Raw genomic sequence first — 22533 nt, 5'->3', positions numbered from 1 at the left:
GTGAGGCAAACCAACTTGATTGATTTCCGATACTAACCAATTTCATCTTGATGTAATTCATGCTTCCATTGTGGGATTATGACAAATACGGAAAGGACCAGTTGGAGGAATCTGAGAAATTGTAGCCATTGAAAGTGTTGAAGCATTCGGAGCCTGCTTTTAATTTGATTTGCTTGGGGACAAGCAAAGTTTTAATTTGGGGGATTTTGATAACTGCTAAATAATTGTATTTTGATAATAGAAAATAAGGCAAAATTGTCTTTAAAAATAATTATTTAGCAGTTATTTGCGCTTAAATATTAAAGAATTGATGTTTTGTTGAATTTTGGCTGCAGATATAAAAACTGGAGGTGTAACAAGCAAAAAGGCCAGAAAAATTGAAGAAAAGAAGAAAATCTGAAGCAGGCACAGCCCAATACGCGCGCTGAGCGCGCGTCACGGGCTAAGCCCGCGATCTAACAGAAGCACGCGCTAAGCCTGCAACATGCGCGCTAAGCGCGCGATCTACATGCGCTGAGCGAGGGGGTGTCGCGCTGAGCGCGCCTACGAAGGCCCAAAGCTCACTTCAGCAGCTATAAATAGAGAGCCAATCCACGGGACAAAACACACCACCACAGAACCCCCTCTCCTAGGGGTTTCATTTACTCCCTTTCTTTCTTTCACCCCTCCTCTCATTGTAAAGCCCTCATGATCATGAGTGACTAATCCCCTAGCTAGGGCCTGACAGGCCTAAAAAGTCAATGATGTATGGAGCATTTCAAGAGTTATCAATAAAAAGAGGAATTTCCTCCAGGTTCTTTATTTACCGTTCTTTCTTTTTACATCTTGTATCTCTGAACTTGCTTTCTGTTAGGGTTTAGTCCACTCGGGAGAGGGTAAAGCCTAATTAGCGGTAAGGAATGAATACTTGAATCTGTTTTAAGGGTTAGGCCACTCGGGAGAGGGTAACGCTTAAGAGAACACTAAAAGGAAGAAATTATCGAGTTATCTTTTAGAGGGGTTTCCTTCCAGGTTCTTTTATCTGTATTTCTTTCTTGCTTATTCTGCATCTCGGACTTTGTTTTCTGTTAGTCTTTAGGCCACTCGGGAGAGGGTAAAGCCTAATTAGGGATAAGGAATGAATGCGTGAATCGGTTTTAAGGGTTAGGCCACTCGGGAGAGGGTAACGCTTAATAGAACACTAAAAGAAAGAAATTATTGGGTTAGCATGACTTAATGCCCCAATGCCCATGCTTTAGCAAACATCTAGAATGTAATCCTAATGCATCTTAGTTATTGAGTCTTCGCAAAGGGCATTTGGAAGATAGGTAATTAAGGTAGGCTTGTCATTGTGAGGCATCAGGGGCAAGTAGATGGATAGATGTGGGGCAGAATTAGTTCACTGGTATTGATAACAGACAAATCCTGAATCCATATATCTAGGCTGATTAGACTGGTTAGGTTTTAGCAATTTTATTATATAGATTTTATTTATTTGAATTTCGTAGAAGTAGTTATCTTTATCATATCTCAATTTAAATATTTTATCTTTTATTTTGATCTTTCAATCTTTTATCTTTTCTTTTATCTTCTAATTTTGTCTTTAAATATCTTATCTTTTCTTTTATCTTCTAATTTTATCTTTAAATATCTTATCTTTTCTTTACCTTATCTTCTATCTTCTATTTTAAATTCTTATCTCTTGCTTTTAAATTGGGTTTGCATTAATCTAAGTACAAACAAAGTCCCTGTGGATTCGACACTTGAACTTCCGAGAACTTTACTACTTGTAACGATTTGGTACACTTGCCAACGAGTTAACATCCCGTATACCTTGAGTTACTAAAATCTATTTTAAGGGAGTAGATTTCACTAATAAAATGTTTCTTTTTACCTGTATAGATTTGTGATCGAATTTTTAACTATATACCTAATAGATAAGATCATTAGTCAATTATATTACACCATTTTAATATAAAATGAGAGCCGTTTTTTTAGACTCTTTCCTTCATCTCTCTCTCTCCTTACTCCTATTGCCAGATGAAGTAGGAATTATCTTTTTATAGTTCTATTCTTCGATCTCTGAGTTTGCCCATCCATTTTAATATAAATATTGTAGAAGTACAAAAATACTTATGTATTTAATTATAAATTATCATTTAAATTATTTTAAACTAATTATTTAAAATTTAACAAATTTATTATATATACCAAATTACATTGGATAACAATATAAAAAATTTATCATATAAGATAAATTATTTTATTTCTCACTAAATGTGAGCACATTTTTCAAGAGAGATGTTAAGTGCACCATGTTTTACCCTCTATTTTCAAAATTAAACATTTGTCACGCACAAAGGAAAAGCGAGACAATAAATATGAGCGTAACAACTATGAGTAATGACAAATATCGTTTTCCGAAAAACGCGGACAAGTTTATGAAGTACGAGCAACAATGCAACATACGTTAAACACAGCTTGTTTGTTTCAATACCGCATTTTTATCTTTCAGACTTTATACAATTCATCATTTAGAAAAGGACATCATGAAATAGGAGACGGAAAGTGTAAGTGTACTTCATAAAAGACACTAAAAAGCCAAGCAATCGATCACCGGTTTAAAATCATATATTATTATATTTTCCTAGTCAATTATGGCTAAGATGGGTGTTTCTTCTGTGTGCATGCTTAATAATCCCACTAAAGATAAACCAATAACTGTACTCATTTGCAAAACTCAAAAAACTAACTCATTAGGATCAGTCTAGTCTAGTAGTAGTAAGAAGTTTGGATAATTAATTTACATAAGGTCTTAAAATCAATTGATTAAATCTTGCTGTTGTCACTGTACACGAAAAACTACAAAAACTGCTTACTTCTTTTGAAGGCTCATCCCGTCTTCGAATATCTAGATTCTAGAATTAGAAGAATAATATGCAAAAAAAGCAGTTAGTGACACATTTAGGCACACTCACAATCATAGATTGAGAAAGCTAACAACTAATTGCCTCTGCTGAAATTCATTTTCAACTTATTTTGGAGCTGAAATTTGAAAGAATAAAATCATGAGAGGTCAATGTAAAAGAATTTCATAATGGAACACAATTTTCATACCAATTGCTTCTATCAAGAAAGTTGGTAAAAGGGAGCTATGAGAGTAATATATCTTTTCGCTTTTAGCAGTGGTACACGGTGAATTAGAAGCAAGAAAATTATTTGATTAAACAGGTAGTATAACTCTGTCCCAAAAATATTTCAACATCATGAGTAACTTACCATGTAATACCTACCAACATAGGATTAATCAGCAACTACAGTGACAAGAAATTATTTTCCTCTCTTTAGGATATATCTTTAAGAGATGTGAAATCTCATATCAAAATATCATCTTGTTATGCTAAGATGCTGTCCAGAAACAGGCAAAAAAAAAAAAAAATGGAAATCCTATTGATATTCACTCTATAATCTCAGGGTGAATCAGATAGGATACAGGCCCGAGAGATAGGATTTCAATGAGAATCACAGAAGAAGACTATGCCAATACCAAAATAACTATTAAACCAGAGACAAATTTAGAGGCCCTCCCTTCATCCCGTAAAATTAATTGTATATATTATTATTTTTATTATAATAATAGTTAAGGTTAATTAGTATAAAATTATATGAAAATAGGTGTTGTATTATTATTAGATGTCAAGTTCTTTATACCATTGCAATTATATATAATAATTCTAATTTTTATATCAAAAGAAAAATATTTAACTTATATTTGCAAGTTATGGCTGCGTTCGTTATATACGGACAGCGATAGTGATACTGTAACTAAACGACAGAAAAGATGTCTTATCCTTGTTCTTAATTTTTTATATGCACCAAACGAGGGAAATGATTGATTAAAATTCAATTCATATAGTTTTTTCTTGTTTTCGTTTGAGTAAAGAAAGCTGAAAGCATACAACGCACTGAACATTACACATGGTCCCGGAAACACAACGAAAGAGTCCAGCTATTATTTTTGTTTGATTATTCAATATTGACTGATGTGAAGAAAAAGCAGCTGTTGATTAATCTTCCATGTCTAACGAGGGAGAATAAATTTAAATACTTTCCCGTGCATGTTTCTTTCAATTCAATTAGTTGGTTATGACTTTGACTTATATATAAGTTTGTAACTTTTTTTTCTTCTATTTTTATTCTTCTTTTTTTATAATTTTTTTTATTAAATATGAAATAAATCATGTTAAGAATATATATATATATATATATATATATATAATATGTATCATCTTATATACGTTTAAAGTTTTTAACAAATAATAGTCACAATTCTTGATAAAGATTACTTTATACTAATACAACGATAATAATAATAATTTTTATAATTTTAATGTTATTTTTTTATTATTATTATTATACTATTTCTTTTGAATTTTAATATAATACTTTATCTTTTAAAAATGAATATTAATTTAAAAATTAATAAAAATTCTAAAATTATGATAACCTAAAAATATATTTGTGGCTACAAAACAAAAATAAAAGATTATATATATATAAGAAGAATGAACTAATGAGATATAAACAAGTTATTAGTTCATGATAAAAAAAATTATTGGTTCAAAGGATACTAAACTTAATTATCTTAAATAACAATTATTTCCATGAATTTCTAAACAAGATTAAACGAATTTTAAAAAGGAAATAAAAAAAATCAACCTGTCCGTTTAAGAAAACATGGGAATCCTTATTGGATTGGAACATATGAGACGAAAATTCGAGGGAAGTTTCAATATTCTTGGACGAGATTGGATTATGTCACAGGTTGTTCGTAAGGACCACTTGACAAAAATCAATATTTGCAGATTAGTTAATAATAGTTAGATGTCTCCAGTTTTGTCCCTCCCCTAATTCGTTGGTCATCATGGAAAAGGTTTCGTAACATAAGTTTCCTTCATCTTATTATTGAAATTTTGGGTACCTGTGACTGTGAGATGCACATAATTTTTAAGATGCACATAATTTTGTTGGAATAAAAATTCCAATAAATATTTTAAAAAAATTAAAATAAAATAAAATAATGTAAATTCTTATAAGAATTCTCTTGTTTAACTTGTTCAAAAAGCTGATTTTAGTTTATACGTATTTTTTAAAAAAAACTTATTTTATTTTATTTTTTATTTTCTTCTCTTATAAAAACTTATTAAAAAATTATTTAAATATGGATCATATCACTTCGACAGCTTTGTATATACTATATAGTTAGTGTTGAAAAGAAAGAAACTGAATATATCTGAACCAAAAAATTTAAAAAAAAAAATCAGCAGCAAATCAGATATTTTAAAACTGAGCACCGCTGCAACATAGACATAAATTTGATAAAATGGTTATTTCACATGGTCCATCCACCCGAAAATTCTCCTTAATTAAAGCTTGAACTATGGAAGCTTAAAAACGATGCACCGTAGCATGTAGATTTTAGAATTAAAAACGATGAGAAACGAAAACGGAATACATGAATTCTTGATACTTTGGAGATGAGGCCTCTCGATGTCTTTCCCTCTCTCATTCTTTGACAGGGTAAAAAATAAACACATTTTATCTGCAAAACGAGTAAATTTCTCTTTCAAATTCAAGGACTAAACTACAATCTTGAAAATAACTAATAGCTCCATCATAAAGAAACTAATTGTCCATTTGACCACTTGAAACAACGTCCGTATTAGATGACGTCAGAAGACAAATCTCCTAAATTTTTGTTTTTATTTTCTAGAAGTTGATGTTTTATTTTCAAATGAGGAATGTGATGGTCAAGCATGGTATAGAATTTAGAGTCGCCATGTATGACCATAGCTGTAGACTGTCCTTAACAAATTAAAAACAAAACCGTAAAACAAAACCAACTTTCTCACACACACAGCTGGAGGCTGTCCTAACAAATTAAAATATAATCAACTTTTTTTAAATCAATCCTTCCTTCTTTTTCCCCTCTGTTTCTTCTCTTTTTCTCCTCTGTTGGGCTAAATCTCTCTCTGAAGTCTGAACTGTACAAAGCAGTCACTAATTTCTCAATTCAGAAAGATCTGCTATTCTCTCTCTCTCCTTTTAGAGCGTTATAATAATATAAGCTGCATAAGTTGAAGACTCAACTGATTCTTCTTCGTCTGCTGCAAATTCAGGTTACTACTTCTCGTTTTATTCATTTCCTTTTTCTCTGTCTATAACTTTTAGGGTTTCAGAATATCACCTGCACTGCACTGCACATTTTCTTCTGCTTCTTAGCCTAGTGTTTGATTCTCAGATCTGGTGTTTTTGCATTCTTGTTTGATTTGCGTGCTCTTTACACTCTTCCAAGTTGCTGCTTAAGGAATGGAATGTTCTAGATTGTTGTTATTATTTTATTATTATTATTTTTTTGTTTCGGAACATTCTAGGCGCATTATTTGGTGCCGAACGCGGATGATCGTGGTTTTGAAAAGTTTTAGTTTATTACTCTGTAGCTTTTGGAGCAATCTGATTTTTCGCTTAATTGAATTTTTGTTTATTTTCGTGAGTCATTGACGTGTTATTATGCTATATATATTGTGATGCGTGCAACAGAAGTAGAGATGGCAAGTCGACTGAAGGAAGATGAGAAAAATGAACGAATAATTCGAGGTCTTCTCAAACTCACACCAAATCGAAGATGCATTAACTGTAACAGCTTGGTAGGATTTTTTTGTCTCTCTCGATCTTGTTCTGAATTCAGCGATTGAGATATTGTTAGGTGCTCCTTGAGCTAGTGATTTGCCATACTGTGTACCGTTGAATGTATACTACATTACTACATTAGTTTATAACATTCAAAATGTAGTTCAGGTGAGGGACATTGATATGATATACAATCAATGGTAATTTAATGATTTCTCTTACTCTTCAAGCACCTAAGTGTGTGGAATTATGGTGTGACCCAAGGTCATTAATGTTACATTCACCTGAACTCTGTTATCATGGTAAAGTCACTTCAAATAGATTGCTTTCTTGAAACAAACTGGTCTGACAGAAGGAATTGTATGTTTTTTAACCATCCACAAATAATTGCACACGTTATGACAGAGAAAACGTGAGAGCAACTTTTTGTTTTTTGCTTTTGGCTGAATATCCATTTGAGGTGCAGCAAGCGGATAAACTCGCTAGATAATAACATGCTGCTTCTTGTTGTATTTGAATATGCTACAGTGGATGGGCACAAATAGTATGATTTCACCTGCGTATGGCATGCCAACCAATACAAAGGAGTCTTTCATTTAAGTGTCAAACTGTCAATTATTGAAAATTATAGTAGAGTTAGATATTTCAATCTTTTCCAGTGAAGCTTTACTTGGTTAATAATATTTTGATTTTTGGAGTTTTAATTATTAAACAAGGAACTTCTGTGTCAAATAATTTATGAGCTTGTTCTGCCTTATGCCTTCATTAATATAGACTATAGACAAGCTTTTACAAAATATGTGTCTAATAATTAGGAAGAAGTTTTGGGGAAAAAAAAAAGATGTGCTCAGATTTTCTGTAATATCATGGTTGTAGCCCGTTAAAATTGTTCCGATGATAGCAGTATGCAGTACCTGTCAATAATCTCTAGATTCCATGCAAAAAAGGAGCCTTAAATGAAGAGAATTTGAATTTAAGACAGGATGCTTTTATTATTGGCCATGTTTATTGTAAATTTTTAGACTTTGATTTTAGAGCTAGTAATCTCAATGTGTTTTAGAGTGTTGTTCTGATTGCATTCTTCTGAATCTAGCTAGGAAATTGTTGAATTTGATGTTGATATTTGAGACTAGTTTGCTGCATTAAATCCTTTTTTCTTTCTCTCTTGTTAGGGACCACAATATGTTTGCTCAAATTTCTGGACGTTTGTTTGCATTAACTGTAGCGGAATACAGTAAGTACTTACAATCTTTTTGCTTATGGTATTATTGTTAAAATGTCTTGGCTTTGAGGATTGATAAATAGATATTCTTTAAGGTGCTTTGGAAACCCACCGTTAGTATGGCTCTTTTCAATGGACTGGAGTTTAAGTTTTTGTCGTGTGTCTTTGGATAACACTTAGCAGGCTTTCTATATGTTTTCTTAATGATCTTCTACTCCACTAACAATGAAGCTTGAAATGTCTGTATGTATACTGCTGCATGCATTTTTCTTGTACTTTCTGTGTATTGTTGTAATGTTTTTGATGGATTGGAGTTCATAAATTGTACACCTAAAAAAGTTTGATTTTTCTTTGGCAGTTTTGTCCAAATTGTAATTATTTTAAATATTCTGTTGTACTAGAGATAGGACAATGTTGTTTCAGTTTCCTTTCTTCTCAACTGCCTTTTGTTTAATTTCCAGCCGAGAATTTACACATCGGGTAAAATCAGTTTCAATGGCTAAATTTAGTGCACAGGAAGTTAGTGCACTTCAAGAAGGAGGAAATCAGGTGTGAATGCTTTTATGTGCTAAAACTTGCTCTAATATTAAGTCTTGCTCATGTTAAGTTGATAACACCCTGCAATTAACACATTTCTTAAGTTTGTTGGTTTTAATTTGAGAAGGAAAAAAACGTAGGAGAGAAGGAAAAATAGTAGAGAAGAACATGAGTTTAAGATGAAATAGTTGGCACACTTTTTTATTGAATAAGCCTCATATTTAAATACATTTAAATAACTGAATAAAAAAAGATCATGTTTCATTATTTTAGGAACTGTTACTGCTTGCTGGTAATTCAAAAACAGAATCAGAAAAGCTAATAAGGCACGTTCAACAACACTCTTCCTTGCCTTGGAGGCTGTAAACTCCTATCTTTTTCAAAAATTCAACCCGTTGATTTACATTGTTGAAAAGCAATTGCTTCCTTCACATGTGATTGAGCCTTGTCATTTTGAGCTTTCAGGTTCTTAGTCAGGGACTTTAAACACCTCTTATTCAGTTCAATTCTTCCATCTTTTTCCCTCAAGTGTATCTTCTTGTTTGTATGCTCTTGTGCAATAGCTGCACATTTTTCTTCAGTTGAACTACTTTGGGACTTAGGGACTGCTATTTTAGAATTTGCTTGTTTTTCTTCATCTTTCTGCCTTTTGTGAGACAATTCAGTGGCATTCTCTTCTATTGACAAAACAATTTGTTCCTCCTCCAATGGATTTAAAGCAAGGTTTATTTTCTCTCATTTTTACTTTGAGAATGTCCTTGTCTGTTGCATCTTTAATCAAACAAATTTTGTTTTCGAACAACACTTAATAACCTTTCTCAACTAGTTTTCCAACACTCAACAAATTTTGATCAATTTTAGGAACATACAACACATCAGAAATGAGTTTTGTACCTCTGTTGATTGAGATTGCTACAGTTCCCTTTCCATTCACAATGATAAACTTGTCATCTTCAACTCAAACCTTCAATGTGCTTATATTGCTCAATTCCTTGAATAAATCCTTGTTGTTTGTCATGTGGTTAGTACAACCACTATCAAGAAGCCAATTTTGATTTGATTCAATATTAGAGAAACATGTAGCAGTAAACAAGTACTCCTCCTCTGGATTAACACCCTTTGCAGCTTCCCTGTGTGATTGATTCCTGTTTTTACAAATAACAGCTTCATGTCCCATTTGATTACACTCACTGCACTTAGGATCAGGTCGTTTCCAACATCAGAATGGAGGATGTCCTCTCTTTCCAGTGTTGGCAAGGTGGATAAGACTTCTTCCAATTTCCTTTTGCATTGGTTGATGTTGAACTTGACCCCGTTCCATCAAAGATCTTGTTTTTCTTGTATTTGGTCGCATTGTGGTGTTTGGCTGGTAAAGTTCCTTCAACTATTGATTCTTCCCTCATCAATCTTCTCTGATCCTGGGCTTGCAAGACATGTATCACCTCTGTCAAAGAGATCTTGAACAGATCCTTTGTAATCTCCCAAGTGGTTATTGATGCTTCATATCTCTCAGGCACTGTAACCAGAATTTTTTCAACAATTATGGAATCTGCAAATGTAGTGCCTAGCAATCTAACCTTGTTAGTGATGCCAAGAATTTGTCCGAGTACCCTTTAATTGTCTCGGATTCCTTCATCTTTTTATATTGAATAAGTGTCATATTTAAATACATTTAAGTAACTGAATAAAAAAGATCATGCTCCATTATTTTAGGAACTGTTAATTCAAAAACAGAATCAAAACTGCCTTGACAGCATGTAAGGCACGTTCAACAAAGTTGATTTTCATTATATCCAATATTTGCAGCGTGCACAGGAAATCTATCTTAAAGAATGGGATCCACAACGTCATTCTTTGCCTGATAGCAGGTAAGCATTTGCTTGTTAGCTTTTATGTATAATTGCAGGGTGCATTATTCTGAATAGCATTCTGATGCCAGCAATGTTGACAAGCTCCGGGACTTTATTAAGAATGTTTATGTGGATAGAAGATTCAGCGGTGAGAGGACCTATGACAAACCTCCAAGAGTAAAGGTATTAAAGTGTTTGTTTTCTTCTTTGGATTTACCATTTTAAACACATACAAAGTAGTCTATCACAAATTCAATTTTAACCTATGAAGCACTGATGCATGACACGAATTCAACACAAAATTTTAAGAGTTGTAGGACACAACATATATGTGCACACAATTTCCTTATAAGTTTGAAACAGGTTCCACCTCTTTTTAATTTTAATAATAATAATAATAATAAAAACAGTCCAGTGCTGCTGAGTTGTAGCCATATTGCAGCCAAAAAATTAATTCAGACACATGGACACATTTTGTTAGTCTGCCACGTTGGATATGTGTCCATGCTTAATTGATTTAACTAAATACACTGTTAATCTGTTATACAGGGTGACAAGGATGATTTCCACGAAAACATGAGAACAAAAACGTATCAGGGAAGCCCTTCATATGAGGACACACATGAACGTCGTTACAGTGACAGGTCTAGTCCTAGTGGAAGAAGTCCCGGATATGATCAAGAAAACAGGCAATATGGTGATTACAAAAAAAGCCCTGTTCGTCCTCCAATAATCAATGATTGGCGTCGAGAAGATAGATTTGGGGATGGACGGAAATTTGAAGATCATAGAATATCTGATGGAAATCATAATGTGGAAAGAGCTTCTCCTGAGCGAGCCAAGGATCTGGATTCTTCCAGCCCACCTGTGGTCCGACCTGTTAGAGAGATCTTGGGAGAAAATGTAGTACCTCTTCGAATAAGTGAACCACCCAAAACAAACAGTGGACAGGCTGCTAATGGCTCAGCACTCACACAGGTTAAGTTATTACCGATGATGTTCCATATGCTCCAACCATCTGTGTTGGGAGTTAGGACAGTTAATTGGACTGTTCTAATGGTTAGTTAGTAGAAGGGGTTATTGTTAGAGGGGTTTTGTAGGTAAATAAATAGGAGGAGGGTGGAAGGGAATGAAATTTTGATTAATATCTTTTTTTTGCAAAATGTGCAATGCTTTGTAAGCATTGAACGAACATGGTAAGTGACAATAAGCATGAACATCAACATGTTCATTTATAGTTCTCTTATTAATCCATGTAAGTGATGTGGCTTGGTATTTACTTTCTTTACTACAAATTTCATGGGATGGCCTCCCCCCTTCCCTATCCCCCTTTTAATCTGTAAGTTTCCCAAAATTAATTTTCTACAAAAAAAAAATAATCTAAATGGACTATTGTAATTGCAGAGAACTGCATCTTCCAGTAGCTTAGCATCCAGCAATGGAACCCCTGCAGAAGTTAAGCTTGAGACTATTAAGAGCCTTATTGATTTTGATGATGATCCTGAACCACCTGTTGCTTCAGCAGCTCCTCAAGCCCAGCAAACTACTGTGGCTCAACATGGGATGCCTGCAAATTCCAATGATAATAATTGGGCCTCTTTTGATGTTGCTCCCGAGGCAAAAGCACCTCAGGGTCCTTCGAATGTAAATCCACTTGAATCCATGCTGACACAATTGTCAGTACCAGTATCTTTACCTTCTCATGTTTCAGGAGCCCAAGGTGATTCCCGTGTTGCAACAGCTAATTCTGGGAGCTGTGTGACAATATTGTTAATATTCAATGACCCGTCTGTTTCTCCTGCAGGACTTGTGATGGGATCAGCTCTTACCGCTACTGCTGCAGGAACACCAATTATTAGCAGCTTCTCAACATTCCCAGCCAGTGGTGCTTCAGTAACATCTTTTGGATTAACACCAGCATCAACTCACAATAATGCAGGACAGTGGGCTACTTTGCAGTATCAGCAACAACAACCTTTGTTCACTGCTGCTGCTAGTCAGCCTACTATTCAACAATCCACATCACCAGTTGGTGGAGCTTTGAATAATCAGGTTTGTCTTATTGAGTAATTGTCTCGAATGTTCTGTCTATTAATTAATTAATTCAGATGTGGTATTTGTTCACCCTTTCCTGGAAATTTCTTGCAGCCCTGGACTGTACCACTGGTACAAGGGAACCCAAGCACACCAATGCCTCATACATCACACCTCGTCCCAAAGCCTGCCAATGAGGCTAAATCCCGTGTTGTTTTACAACCTTCTACAGCAGACATAAAACCAAGTGGAAGAAGTGAGCTTCCAGAGGTATTATTCACTCCATATTTTACTTCATGAAACATCTATATCGTGCAGATATTGTGTGTATCTATTGTTTATCTAAGGGGAGTAGTTGGGATTTCTGCAGGATCTATTCACTGTAAAATATTCACCGTTCCCTGCTCCAGTCCCAGGTTGGCAAATGGGTCCACCACCTAGCATGGGTATCTCAATTCAATACAATAATGTGGTGGTACTGTTACAATCCAACTTATTAGTTTGCAACTTTATCTTAATCTGTTGCTTCTGGCTAGTACAATAGTATGATGCATACCTCATAAATTTCTTACAACTGTTACAGCCCATGCCAAATTATGCACAACCATCAAAATCAACAAATCCATTTGATGTCAGTAACGAACCAACTCCAGTTCAAGCCTCAACAGTATGTGACTTTCATTGATATAAAAATTGATATAAAGTGTTTTTTTTTATCAGCGATATACTAGTGTGTAATGTTCCCCGTGATACACTATACACTATTTGTCCTATTTTGTGTAAACCTTTTATATTTAATATTGTTGATTTGGGATTTAGGCTCTTCTATAAAGTGCATTGTCATGGTTTGTATTTGTCCACTATTGAGTTATTAACTAAATGTATTTTTTCATCATTAATTACTACAGTGTACATTACTTTCTGAAGTTTGCCTCGTAGGAATATATTTTGTGTTTTCTTTCTTTGATCATCTGGCTTTGAAAAAGCTGGAACATTGAAGTATGATATGCTGACTTTCTAATATGTTAATTCACCAATTAATTGCGCATTTTGGTTGATGCTTTATGGTTGGTGCTCCTTGGTTGCAGTTTCCTTCCATGTCATCTTTGCAAGGTGCTCTGCCTAGTGTAACACCTTCAGCTACAATGCACCCGTCAAACATGGGTAATATATCTCATGCTTGGAATCCACCCTCATCATCATCTTATGTATCGCCTCCTCAAGTACAAACTCTTGCACCAGCAATGGGACCAGGTATACCTATTACTATTTCCTCAATCAACTACTTTATGCCAAGGCAATTCTGCTCTTTATCTGTATCCTAAACCGTGCTAAAATCTCAGGGGCATACATGGGACAACAAATGGCAACTAACATGCCAATGCCAAGGTAACTAATTGTTCTTTAGTCTTGATAATCTTTACTGTTTGCATGGGCTGTTATAGGTGAGATTATTTCTTTTCTCTTTGAAATCCCTCTTTTGGGTCCAATCGTTTGTAAAATGTCCCATGTTGGAATAATAAATGGAACCCTGTATTCATTAATAAACACATACTTTAGCATCACATTTCATCAGCTCACCAGCTATTGTTCCTTGAGTGGGCTGATATTAGGTGTGATTGCTGAGAACTGAGTTTTATTTGTTATTTGAGGTAATCTCTGTGCAAGGGACAACTTGTAGTCTGGATAGGGTCGATAAGTATTGGTTGTGGTTGGTCATTACTTTCCTTTCCACTTAAGATTTATAACTGAATATGTAGGCATCAAGGAATTGGGAGTTTTGCTACTGAGGCAACTGCTTTTGGGTTCTCAAATCCAGATCAACAGCTGACTGGTAGGTTGTCAACTGCTGCTACCCCAAACCCCTACCATGCAGGAGGGAACCCTTTCGGATGACCGAAAGTTTTTGTCTGCTTGGACTCTATTTAAGTCATGCATCGATTTGTTGCACACCCTGTACAAACATGGTTGAACTTTCTGGCGTTTGTTAGTCAAAGCGAAACACTCATCAAGCATATTGAGAGATTTATGTTTAGTCACCACACACCCGGGGTTCAAATTCAAATATTTGCACCTGGCTTTGTAAATTGTTTATTGTTATAGGAAAGATGAAAGGCAAAATCTGCCTTGGGGGAGAAGGGGAAATTACGGAGACACTATTGTGGAGATAAAGTTGCCCCTAGTGTTATTTTTTCAGATTTTTCTGTATTGTATTATTTTGTAATCTCATAATTTTTGTAAGGTCTTTCTATTCGTTGAGGTATTGTCAAATAAATTTCAGTTTGAGTTCTATGCCTCTTGTCTGTTTGTTGATGTTTTTATTAGGAAACTTGAAAGAATGGATATTGTGTTTTTATTAAGAATTTAATTTGAATACACTGAAAATGTAAAAATTTTGTATACTATTGCCCAATCATGTATGTTAAGATTGTAGATTATTGTAATAATTATTTTAAAAGTTATATATAAAGTGATTTTTAATTGGTTGATAGTGTAAAAATATTTTTACACTAATAATACATGCTTTTAGGAAAAAGATTATCATAATTTGACTTGCAACAGAAGTTGAAGTGAGAAACCATGAATAAAATGAATAATTCTCCTAATATATATAGGATCACATCAGAAAAAATTTGGTCACTACAACCACTCAAGGAAAGAATACTTATCACTTTCTCTATTAACAGGAGTTAAAAACCTTACATTCTACACTTGTCAAATTGAATATATTTTTTAGATAAATTTATAAACTATTTTTGTAGATGATATTTACTGTTTGCATGGGCTGTTTTAGGTTAGTTTACTTCAATTTAAAAGTACGAATGCAATTTAAGAAAATCCAGCTTGTTAATATAATTAGAGTTCCAAGGGTTTGCAAAAAATATCCTTTCCAGCACCCCCCCCCCCCCCCCCAAAAAAAAAATGCATGTCCACTTGTATGTATTAGTGTCAGCACCAAAAAACAATCATCGAGACTTAAAAAATTAATGAATGAAAAATCTAATTAGCATCTATTAAATTATTCTAGATACATTATGCTCCCTGATTGACACATGTACAGGTAAAAAGTGTATTTTTCTTTAAAATGATCGGTTGGTTGGAGGGAAAGGATCGGATATCTACGGGGGTGATAGAAATCCAACAAGTATATATGCATTTGTGGCAGACCCATTGCTTCTGTCTAGTGTCCACTGAAGAAGAACCGTTTCTTCCAGAGAATTCCCTTGATTTTTCAATTGCTATTCTTTTTCCTAACTGCATCTGAGATATGGAACTATCTGAAGATCTTTCCTTGAAAAAAATATCAAAACTAGAATGGTTTGTGTTTCGACGCGTTCTTAAGTAGAACCAGTTTGTCTGTTTTTCCATATGATTGGGGCTATCAGCATCCACACTGTCAAGAAACACAAGTATTGTTTCGTTGAGCCTCAATTGTTCAAGAATTATATGGAAAGAGTTACTAATAAAACAATGTTTGAGTTTAAATTATGCTTAGATTAAATTCAGATCTTTATGCCAGACTTGGTTTTACTAAAAATACTTACAATATACACAAACTGCCAACCATTCATTTACTATTTTGACCCAGGTGCTGGTCCAGCCCACATCAATTGTCCATCTGCAGAAAGAATAAAGGTAATTACATCTTGTGAACTTGCTATTACATGTATGAGGGCACTGAAAGAAAGACAGAATCAACTTCAGATGAACTTGCTACTGGCACTATAAGTGAGATTCTGAAAAAAGAATATCATTTCAGTAACAAAACAACATATTCGAGGTGACACTGCTGAGTACTGACTGACGATTGTACCACCTTGTTAATTCCTCTTAAGTGAAGGAGATTTACTTTAGAAGATTTTGAGAATAAAATACAGTTACAATTATTGATTAAAAAGAAAGATAGTGCCGTGCAAATAAAACACCTCTAAAACTTAATGGGAATCACATTTATTGGGTTCTATGGCATCTTGATTTGTATATGATTAATTGATTATTTGCCTATTACCAATTGGAAATGCATTTCTTTTGTTTGCCACTCTTTTTTTTTCTCTCTTGGGACGAAGAAAAACAAGAAAACTCGGTAAGAAGCAGATAACATGATATGGGCCAAATACAGGAGGGGAGGAGACCATACTTTCTCATAGAATGATGACTATTCCATCCAATCAATAGCATAGCAAAGTACATTGCTCCTGTGGCAAAAACAAAATGGAAGAAGCCATAACCATAAGGTACATCATCCTCTGCTGGTGCTGTATCATCCTTCCTGAACTGCAGGGATCTGTCAGATATGTATTGAGAACATAATGTTGTAATTGAAGGTAAATTCATAGTTTGTAACCAACCTGAAAGCATTTGGAGTCTATGCCTGTTGAAAATGTCGCAATAACAATTGCTAGTATTGCAACAACAAAGCTCTGCCAACGAAAGCCATTGACACAGGTCAACCGAACATGAAAAAGTAATTGGGTTTATAGATTTCAAAGATTTAAAAATTAATTACCAAGCCATCATAAAGAAGATATAATGATATTTACAATCAAAAGGCGAAGATATTTTTTCTTAAAACGAATTTAAATATTTTCATAATAAACAAGAGACATTGAATTATATTTTCTGAGAAGAGTATCAGTTTTTCCTGGCTCTTTTTAAATGAATATATGTACATGAAATGCGCATATAACTGAGCTAGAGACTCAAGGTCAAATATACAGCAGATTTCAATTTTCAGCGTAGCAATAATAGCTATATATTACTCTTGAAAAAGAAGAATAGAAATAGAAATATATTACAATGATGCTTAGCCAGTCTGTTTTGGTTGCAGAGTCTGACTTCCTGATGCAGTTTCCTCCAGCAGGTTCACTGCATGCAAAAATATTCTTAAGTTCAAATTCAATAGAAATGAAAACGGGAAGAGAGGTAGCATAAGAAATAAATGAATAGAAATAATAGATACAGATTCCTTTCTTGTTTGATCGTTTTACTTCCATGCCTTCTTTGGGTGACAATATTACTATAAACATTAGAAACTAAATGCATTGGACAGCAACATCGATACTAATCCAAAACTATCAAGCAAAGATTGGTAGCCCTGCCTTCTAATAGCGCACCAACAAAGGAAGACAACATAAAGCCCCATCAGCCCTGGAGTTAGAATGCCAGCATCAACCTATTGCAGATAAAGTTAGAAATTCTACATCTCGGTCTTGTACAATGAAGTGAATTGAGCAATACAAATAGAACTTACTTTTGGGTGCAGAGACACACTTGTCATAAGTTGAAGAAGTACTAGCGTCCAAGTAATGAAGAAAATGTTGAGGAGGCAAGATGGCTTTGGTGAATACCAAATGTACATCAAAATGATCCCCATCAGACAGACAACATATGCAGTCGTTGCGAAAAACATCACATGAATTCGGCTGCATGAGAATTAGTGATTAATGCACACAAACATTTACAAAATATGGAATCTTATCTCTGATGTCATCCTAAATAAATTGATCAACTTGTTTGTCGGCCCATCAGAGTTTTACAAGTGGAATAGGGATAAAATGCACTAGCATAACTTAAGGTTTGTTGCCCGACTTCTAGCTACATAAGGGAGCTTGATGCTAAATTGCTAAGATGTGCTAGAATACAATCGATCTAACAATATCTGGTTATCCCACTCTAGACTTGAGTACTTTTAATGCTAATAGAGAGCTAATAAGGATTTATAAAATCAATATTTTGTTTCTCCTTTTGTCTTTATCAATTATTCACTATCCAAAAATCAGTGAACACGCTTTGCTAAAACATTAAATAAAAAAAAACCTTCAAAATTTATACAGCTACCATTTTCTCAAGCATATTTTCGTGCTCAGGAAGCATGTGTTTCTGTTAGTTCTTTAACTGATGAAATCTTACCATCTTGATGCAAATTTTTCTGACTCACTACATTCATTTAGCCATGTAATGAAGCTGATTATGCTTATCAATTGAATAAGGAGGAAAACCCTGAAAAGAAATATATCGACATTTTAAATATTCACTGGTCAGTTTAGAAAGAATGGCATGACTAAATTATTTTAATGGGTTAAAACTGTACCCTGCGCCAAAATGAGCCACCTCCCCTGCCAAAAGAATTAAATCAGAGGAATGACAAGCTTATAATAACGACGTTTTGATATTTCAGAGGATGCATTAATTCTAGGAGGCTTGTTGAAAATACAATCTACCGACCGTAAATCTGAATAAATTCAGTAGGGAGTAGAAATGGAATGGCAGTCGTGACCACCCAGAGAGCAATCTTGACTGACCACCATCCAGAGTGCCATGTATCTCTCAAATTGTTCAGTTTAGAAGTGCGAGCAGTTGACAAAAACATTATGATATAAAATATCTGAACTCAGATTAAGGTTCACTTTAAATATTATAGGACTAAGCCAAACCTAGGATTAAGTGGCATAGTTATGATATAAAATTTATTTTTAATTTATTTTTTCCACCCATCATAAACAAACATAAACTACTGATTAATCAAATTACTAATTGTTTCTTTTCTACAAACCTTATACATAGTGTTTACCAACTATTTTCGTGTATATAAATGAAAAGGATACAAAGCAACCCAAGCTCACACGCAAAACACCTTCAGCATCCAAACAATCTTTTCCACCATTGCATCCTTTAAATCCTGTAGGCTAAATATATTAGATTTTAAGCTAATGGCATCATATGAAAATATTATGCTCAAATGAAAACAGCTTTAGATGAAAGGGAACATGATCTCAGTCATCCCATGAGTGTGCATGAGATGTACCCAATAATTTCTCTTGAATGATTTGCTGACATTTAACAAGTCCGACTTACTAAAATAGAGGGATAGACAGGTCTTTTTACGCTTCAGAATTTGTAAATTAAATGCTTGCTTATTCCACTTTAGTCAACAAACAGTTTCATATTGAAAACTACCAAGAAGTACATTGTGAATTTCTGAATATTTTTCACTATATCTAATTCATGTTTATAAAATAATGCATGCATTCAGATGAGACGTCAGGTTTGCAGGCTAAGATGGTGAATCTTCACGGAACCAATAGGCAGTATTGAAAAAAAAACAATGTATATAAAATACAAACGGAATATTTAAGCAGAAGAACTGGATCTGAAAGAAGCATTAGAAAACTAAATGTTATGGCGGTGAGATGTGAAAAAATAAAAATAAAAAAATCATCACTTTAAGGATTAAAGAAATCTTACTCTTCATTTCTGTTAAAGCACCACGACCATAATCCCGTGCAGCCCATGCTAAAAGATTTGCCACAAGAAAAATCAAGGCATAGGCATATCTTGCCATCCAAGGATTAGATGCATTTCGGAATTGGCTGCACCATGAAGAATCCTTAGATATAATGCGCCTCTCGTTACCACTGTTGCTTTCCCCTGCTTCCATCTCTTCCACACAACAGTGCTACGCAGAGCATGAATGGGCGTCTTTTCCTTAAGATCTTCTATTCCATTCCCTGTACTGTGTTACTCAGAAAAAGACTCGTCCATGTCATTATAGCTCCATTACTATTTAATAACTAATCCTTAAAAAATGAAATAAGAGAACAACAACTTAAATCTTGGGGAGGTTTGATTAGAGCAGCTAGCTTTCTTGGTCAAATTTAACTTATGGTTTTGTCTTGACGTAACTGGAGAATAATAGTTGTTTCATTTGGTGTTGATTAGTGAATAGTGATAGTCATTTCATTTCTCACATGTCTTGCCTGTCATTCCTTTTTTCGACCAACCATTCCCTATCAATCATAGTAGAATAAATTCTAATTCCGACAGTTTAAATCGTACGTTAAATGTCTTACCACAATTTCTCATCTCTTTAGCTCTCAATAATATATTGGACACCGTACAGATAACTCTCTCTCCCTCCCCCCTGAAAGTAATACTAACACAAACAGTACTCATTGTCCCATAAACACTTACAAGCACTTGCATATATCATAACTGTGATGGGAATGCGTTTACGTAAAAACGCGTCAACCGTGTGAAGTTAGAACTCATAACCGGCTTCATTATCTCAACAAAAATACATTAATTATGACAATGCCCTCTAAAAAAATGAAACATATACAAAAAAAACGCAAAAAAAAGGAGATAACACTTTAATTTCGGAAACATCATCAATCAATATTTTGGTAGTTAATTAATATTATAACTTATCAACAATTTTCATATCATTTATCACTTGAACATTCACCAAATTTTCATATGTATATATATATATAACTTTAATAGCCAATGAGTATTAAAAAAAAGTCAGGATGGGGAAAATAAATAAATAAAAGCGAACCTCAATTACCAGTGGTAGAGTTTTCTTTTTGCTAAATTATTTGAAGCAGTTGAGTGCACTGGAGTGATTCGTTTTCCTTTACCTCGAAGTAAGCGTCTAAGCTTTGCCTAATTTTCTCGGCTAACAAACATCAAAACCGCCAATCACGCATATGCATTAAGCAGATTCTGCGCGGAGATTAAGTAAACATAGAAGATCACAGAAAATGAACATGAAACTTGATCCAGTCAAAAATGTGAGGAAAAAAAAGACGTAGAAACAGAGTTTTCTATCCTTGAAAGAGAACATTGACAGAATGCATATAATATAATACATTAAAAGCTGGAAAAAGTAATGGAAGGCTAGCAAGTAGCAAATGGAGCTGAAAAATGAGAATCGCTAGACGCAAAAGCGAGGAATCTAAGAAATGAATGGAGAAATGCAAGTACCCGAGAGAGGAGAATATGAAGATCAGAGCAATGATGGATAAGACAGGAAGATCTAGTTACCAACCAACACAACACTGTTTCTTGTAGAGATTCCGTTTCATTCTCCTTTTAAAAAGAAAAACAGAGAGGGAGAGGGATTAATGATGCGCGCTTGCTTTGCTTTTTTTGTTCTAGTGCGTGCTTTAGGGTCTTAATAGAAATTAAAAGATGATGAGAGAGTTTGCTTTTGGTTTGGTGGTTTTTCTTTGCTTTTCCTTCTTTTCTATTTCCCGCCGTTAAGCTTCTCTTTCCTTCCCCAACAGTTTTGTCTTCCTTTCAAGGTATTCATCTTTTTTTTATTTTTTTCTTTCAATTCACCCTTCAAAACTCCTCTATAGATTATACTTGAATAATAATATATCACCAAACACGTATCTCGAAACCCAATCTTCAGAACGTAGGTACCATTAAATTTTAGTTGGAGAAATTTCGTCTCCTTGAATAGGGTGGATCAAATCTAAATATAATAATATTTCATATGAACAAAAAATATATTCAATAATATTTTATTATTTTATGGGTTGTGACTTTTGACTAATGGATGGATTAATGATTTTAAAAGACGAACTGTATAGATATATAAAATTTAATGAATATAAAAGTACTTAATATTTTAAAACAATTGAAATGAATAAATATAAATAATAAATATTTTTTCATTAAATATTTAACACATTTCTAATTTTTAAAAAATCATCATTTACTATTTTTGTCTAAAAATAATAAAGTTGTAAAAAATTTAATTAAAAGTAAATCAATTTCATTGATTATATTATACTGTATTTTCTTTTATTAAAACTTTTTATTCTATTTAATGCACATATTAAAATATAAAATTAAAAAAAAAATAGTGAATAGGTGATTTAACATATATAAATCTTGTAGTCACATTTTAGTGAACGAGAAGGTTGATTTTTATGCAGTATTTCCTAAACGATTGACCATTGTGGTATTTGCATTGTATCACTTTGCAAATAAGAGATAGTTGACAAAATTGGCATACTTATTGATACGACTAACTAGCTACGAACCAGTCTCGTCCCTCAAGCCTCCCGAGATCGTGAATTCATGATGGGATGACAATAGAAGAATCAAATTTGTTGAAGACAAGTATAAAATTGTTATTCAAATTGATTTTGAGAAGAAAAAATATATTATTTTATACAGTTTGAGAGTGAACTATGTATGAGCAAGGCGTTAACTCTATAATGTTATCCTAAAGCTATTACTTTTAATTAAATGTATAAAACTAAAGACTCCCTAGCTTTTACATATTGTTTTCTTTTATTTAAGGTGTTTGGTCTTTACCTTACAACAAAAATTGAAAAGGAATTATAGATCCTAATATGGGAACCACTATTTAAGCTAATTCAGCTAAACTCAAATTTTCTTTATTTCTTTTTTCTTTTAACGTGT

General features: G+C 33.6%; 2 protein-coding genes across 7 annotated transcripts; one reads left to right on the top strand and one right to left on the bottom strand.

Moving 5' to 3' along the window:
* The first annotated feature begins 5845 nt into the window (after positions 1-5845).
* On the top strand, positions 5846-14672 carry LOC100815114 (probable ADP-ribosylation factor GTPase-activating protein AGD14). Its single transcript, XM_006584781.4, has 15 exons — positions 5846-6158; positions 6580-6686; positions 7842-7903; positions 8353-8440; positions 10235-10296; positions 10368-10461; positions 10828-11256; positions 11683-11998; positions 12083-12330; positions 12427-12582; positions 12683-12787; positions 12896-12979; positions 13401-13566; positions 13656-13701; positions 14073-14672. The coding sequence occupies exons 2-15, from the start codon at positions 6588-6590 to the stop codon at positions 14206-14208; spliced, it is 2091 nt and encodes a 696-aa protein (XP_006584844.1). The 5' UTR covers positions 5846-6158; positions 6580-6587; the 3' UTR covers positions 14209-14672.
* A 628-nt stretch (positions 14673-15300) lies between these two features.
* On the bottom strand, positions 15301-21498 carry LOC100796625 (probable serine incorporator). 6 transcript variants are annotated; one of them, XM_006584778.4, is made up of 14 exons: positions 21079-21492; positions 20651-20817; positions 19558-19825; positions 18918-18991; positions 18538-18697; positions 18404-18428; positions 18223-18312; positions 17564-17735; positions 17412-17485; positions 17109-17178; positions 16662-16733; positions 16451-16587; positions 15858-15931; positions 15301-15706 (listed from the first exon to the last, which is right to left on the bottom strand). In XM_006584778.4, the coding sequence occupies exons 3-14, from the start codon at positions 19748-19750 to the stop codon at positions 15651-15653; spliced, it is 1197 nt and encodes a 398-aa protein (XP_006584841.1). In that variant the 5' UTR covers positions 19751-19825; positions 20651-20817; positions 21079-21492; the 3' UTR covers positions 15301-15650. The 6 variants fall into 6 exon arrangements, 5 of the variants coding, with proteins under 5 accessions (XP_006584841.1, XP_003530635.1, XP_006584843.1 ...); XM_003530587.5 differs by having other exon boundaries at positions 20660-20817; XM_006584780.4 differs by having other exon boundaries at positions 20651-20770.
* Positions 21499-22533: the final 1035 nt, after the last annotated feature.

The sequence above is a fragment of the Glycine max genome, chromosome 8 (genome assembly GCF_000004515.6).
Source record: "Glycine max cultivar Williams 82 chromosome 8, Glycine_max_v4.0, whole genome shotgun sequence".
Lineage (NCBI taxonomy): Eukaryota > Viridiplantae > Streptophyta > Magnoliopsida > Fabales > Fabaceae > Glycine > Glycine max.
The sequence above is the reverse complement of the archived record's forward strand: the minus strand, read 5'-3'. Positions and strand labels throughout refer to the sequence as shown.

Coding starts and splice junctions, on each gene's coding strand:
- LOC100815114 (XM_006584781.4), top strand. CDS start 6,588: ATGGCAAGTCGACTGAAGGAAGATGAGAAAAATGAACGAATAATTCGA. Junction 8,441..10,234: donor TTCAAGAAGGAGGAAATCAG/GTGTGAATGCTT, acceptor CAATATTTGCAG/CGTGCACAGGAAATCTATCT. Junction 12,788..12,895: donor TTCAATACAATAATGTGGTG/GTACTGTTACAA, acceptor CAACTGTTACAG/CCCATGCCAAATTATGCACA.
- LOC100796625 (XM_006584778.4), bottom strand. CDS start 19,750: ATGGAAGCAGGGGAAAGCAACAGTGGTAACGAGAGGCGCATTATATCT. Junction 18,698..18,917: donor GTGTGAGCTTGGGTTGCTTT/GTATCCTTTTCA, acceptor ATCTGAGTTCAG/ATATTTTATATCATAATGTT. Junction 18,313..18,403: donor GTGGCTCATTTTGGCGCAGG/GTACAGTTTTAA, acceptor ATTTCTTTTCAG/GGTTTTCCTCCTTATTCAAT.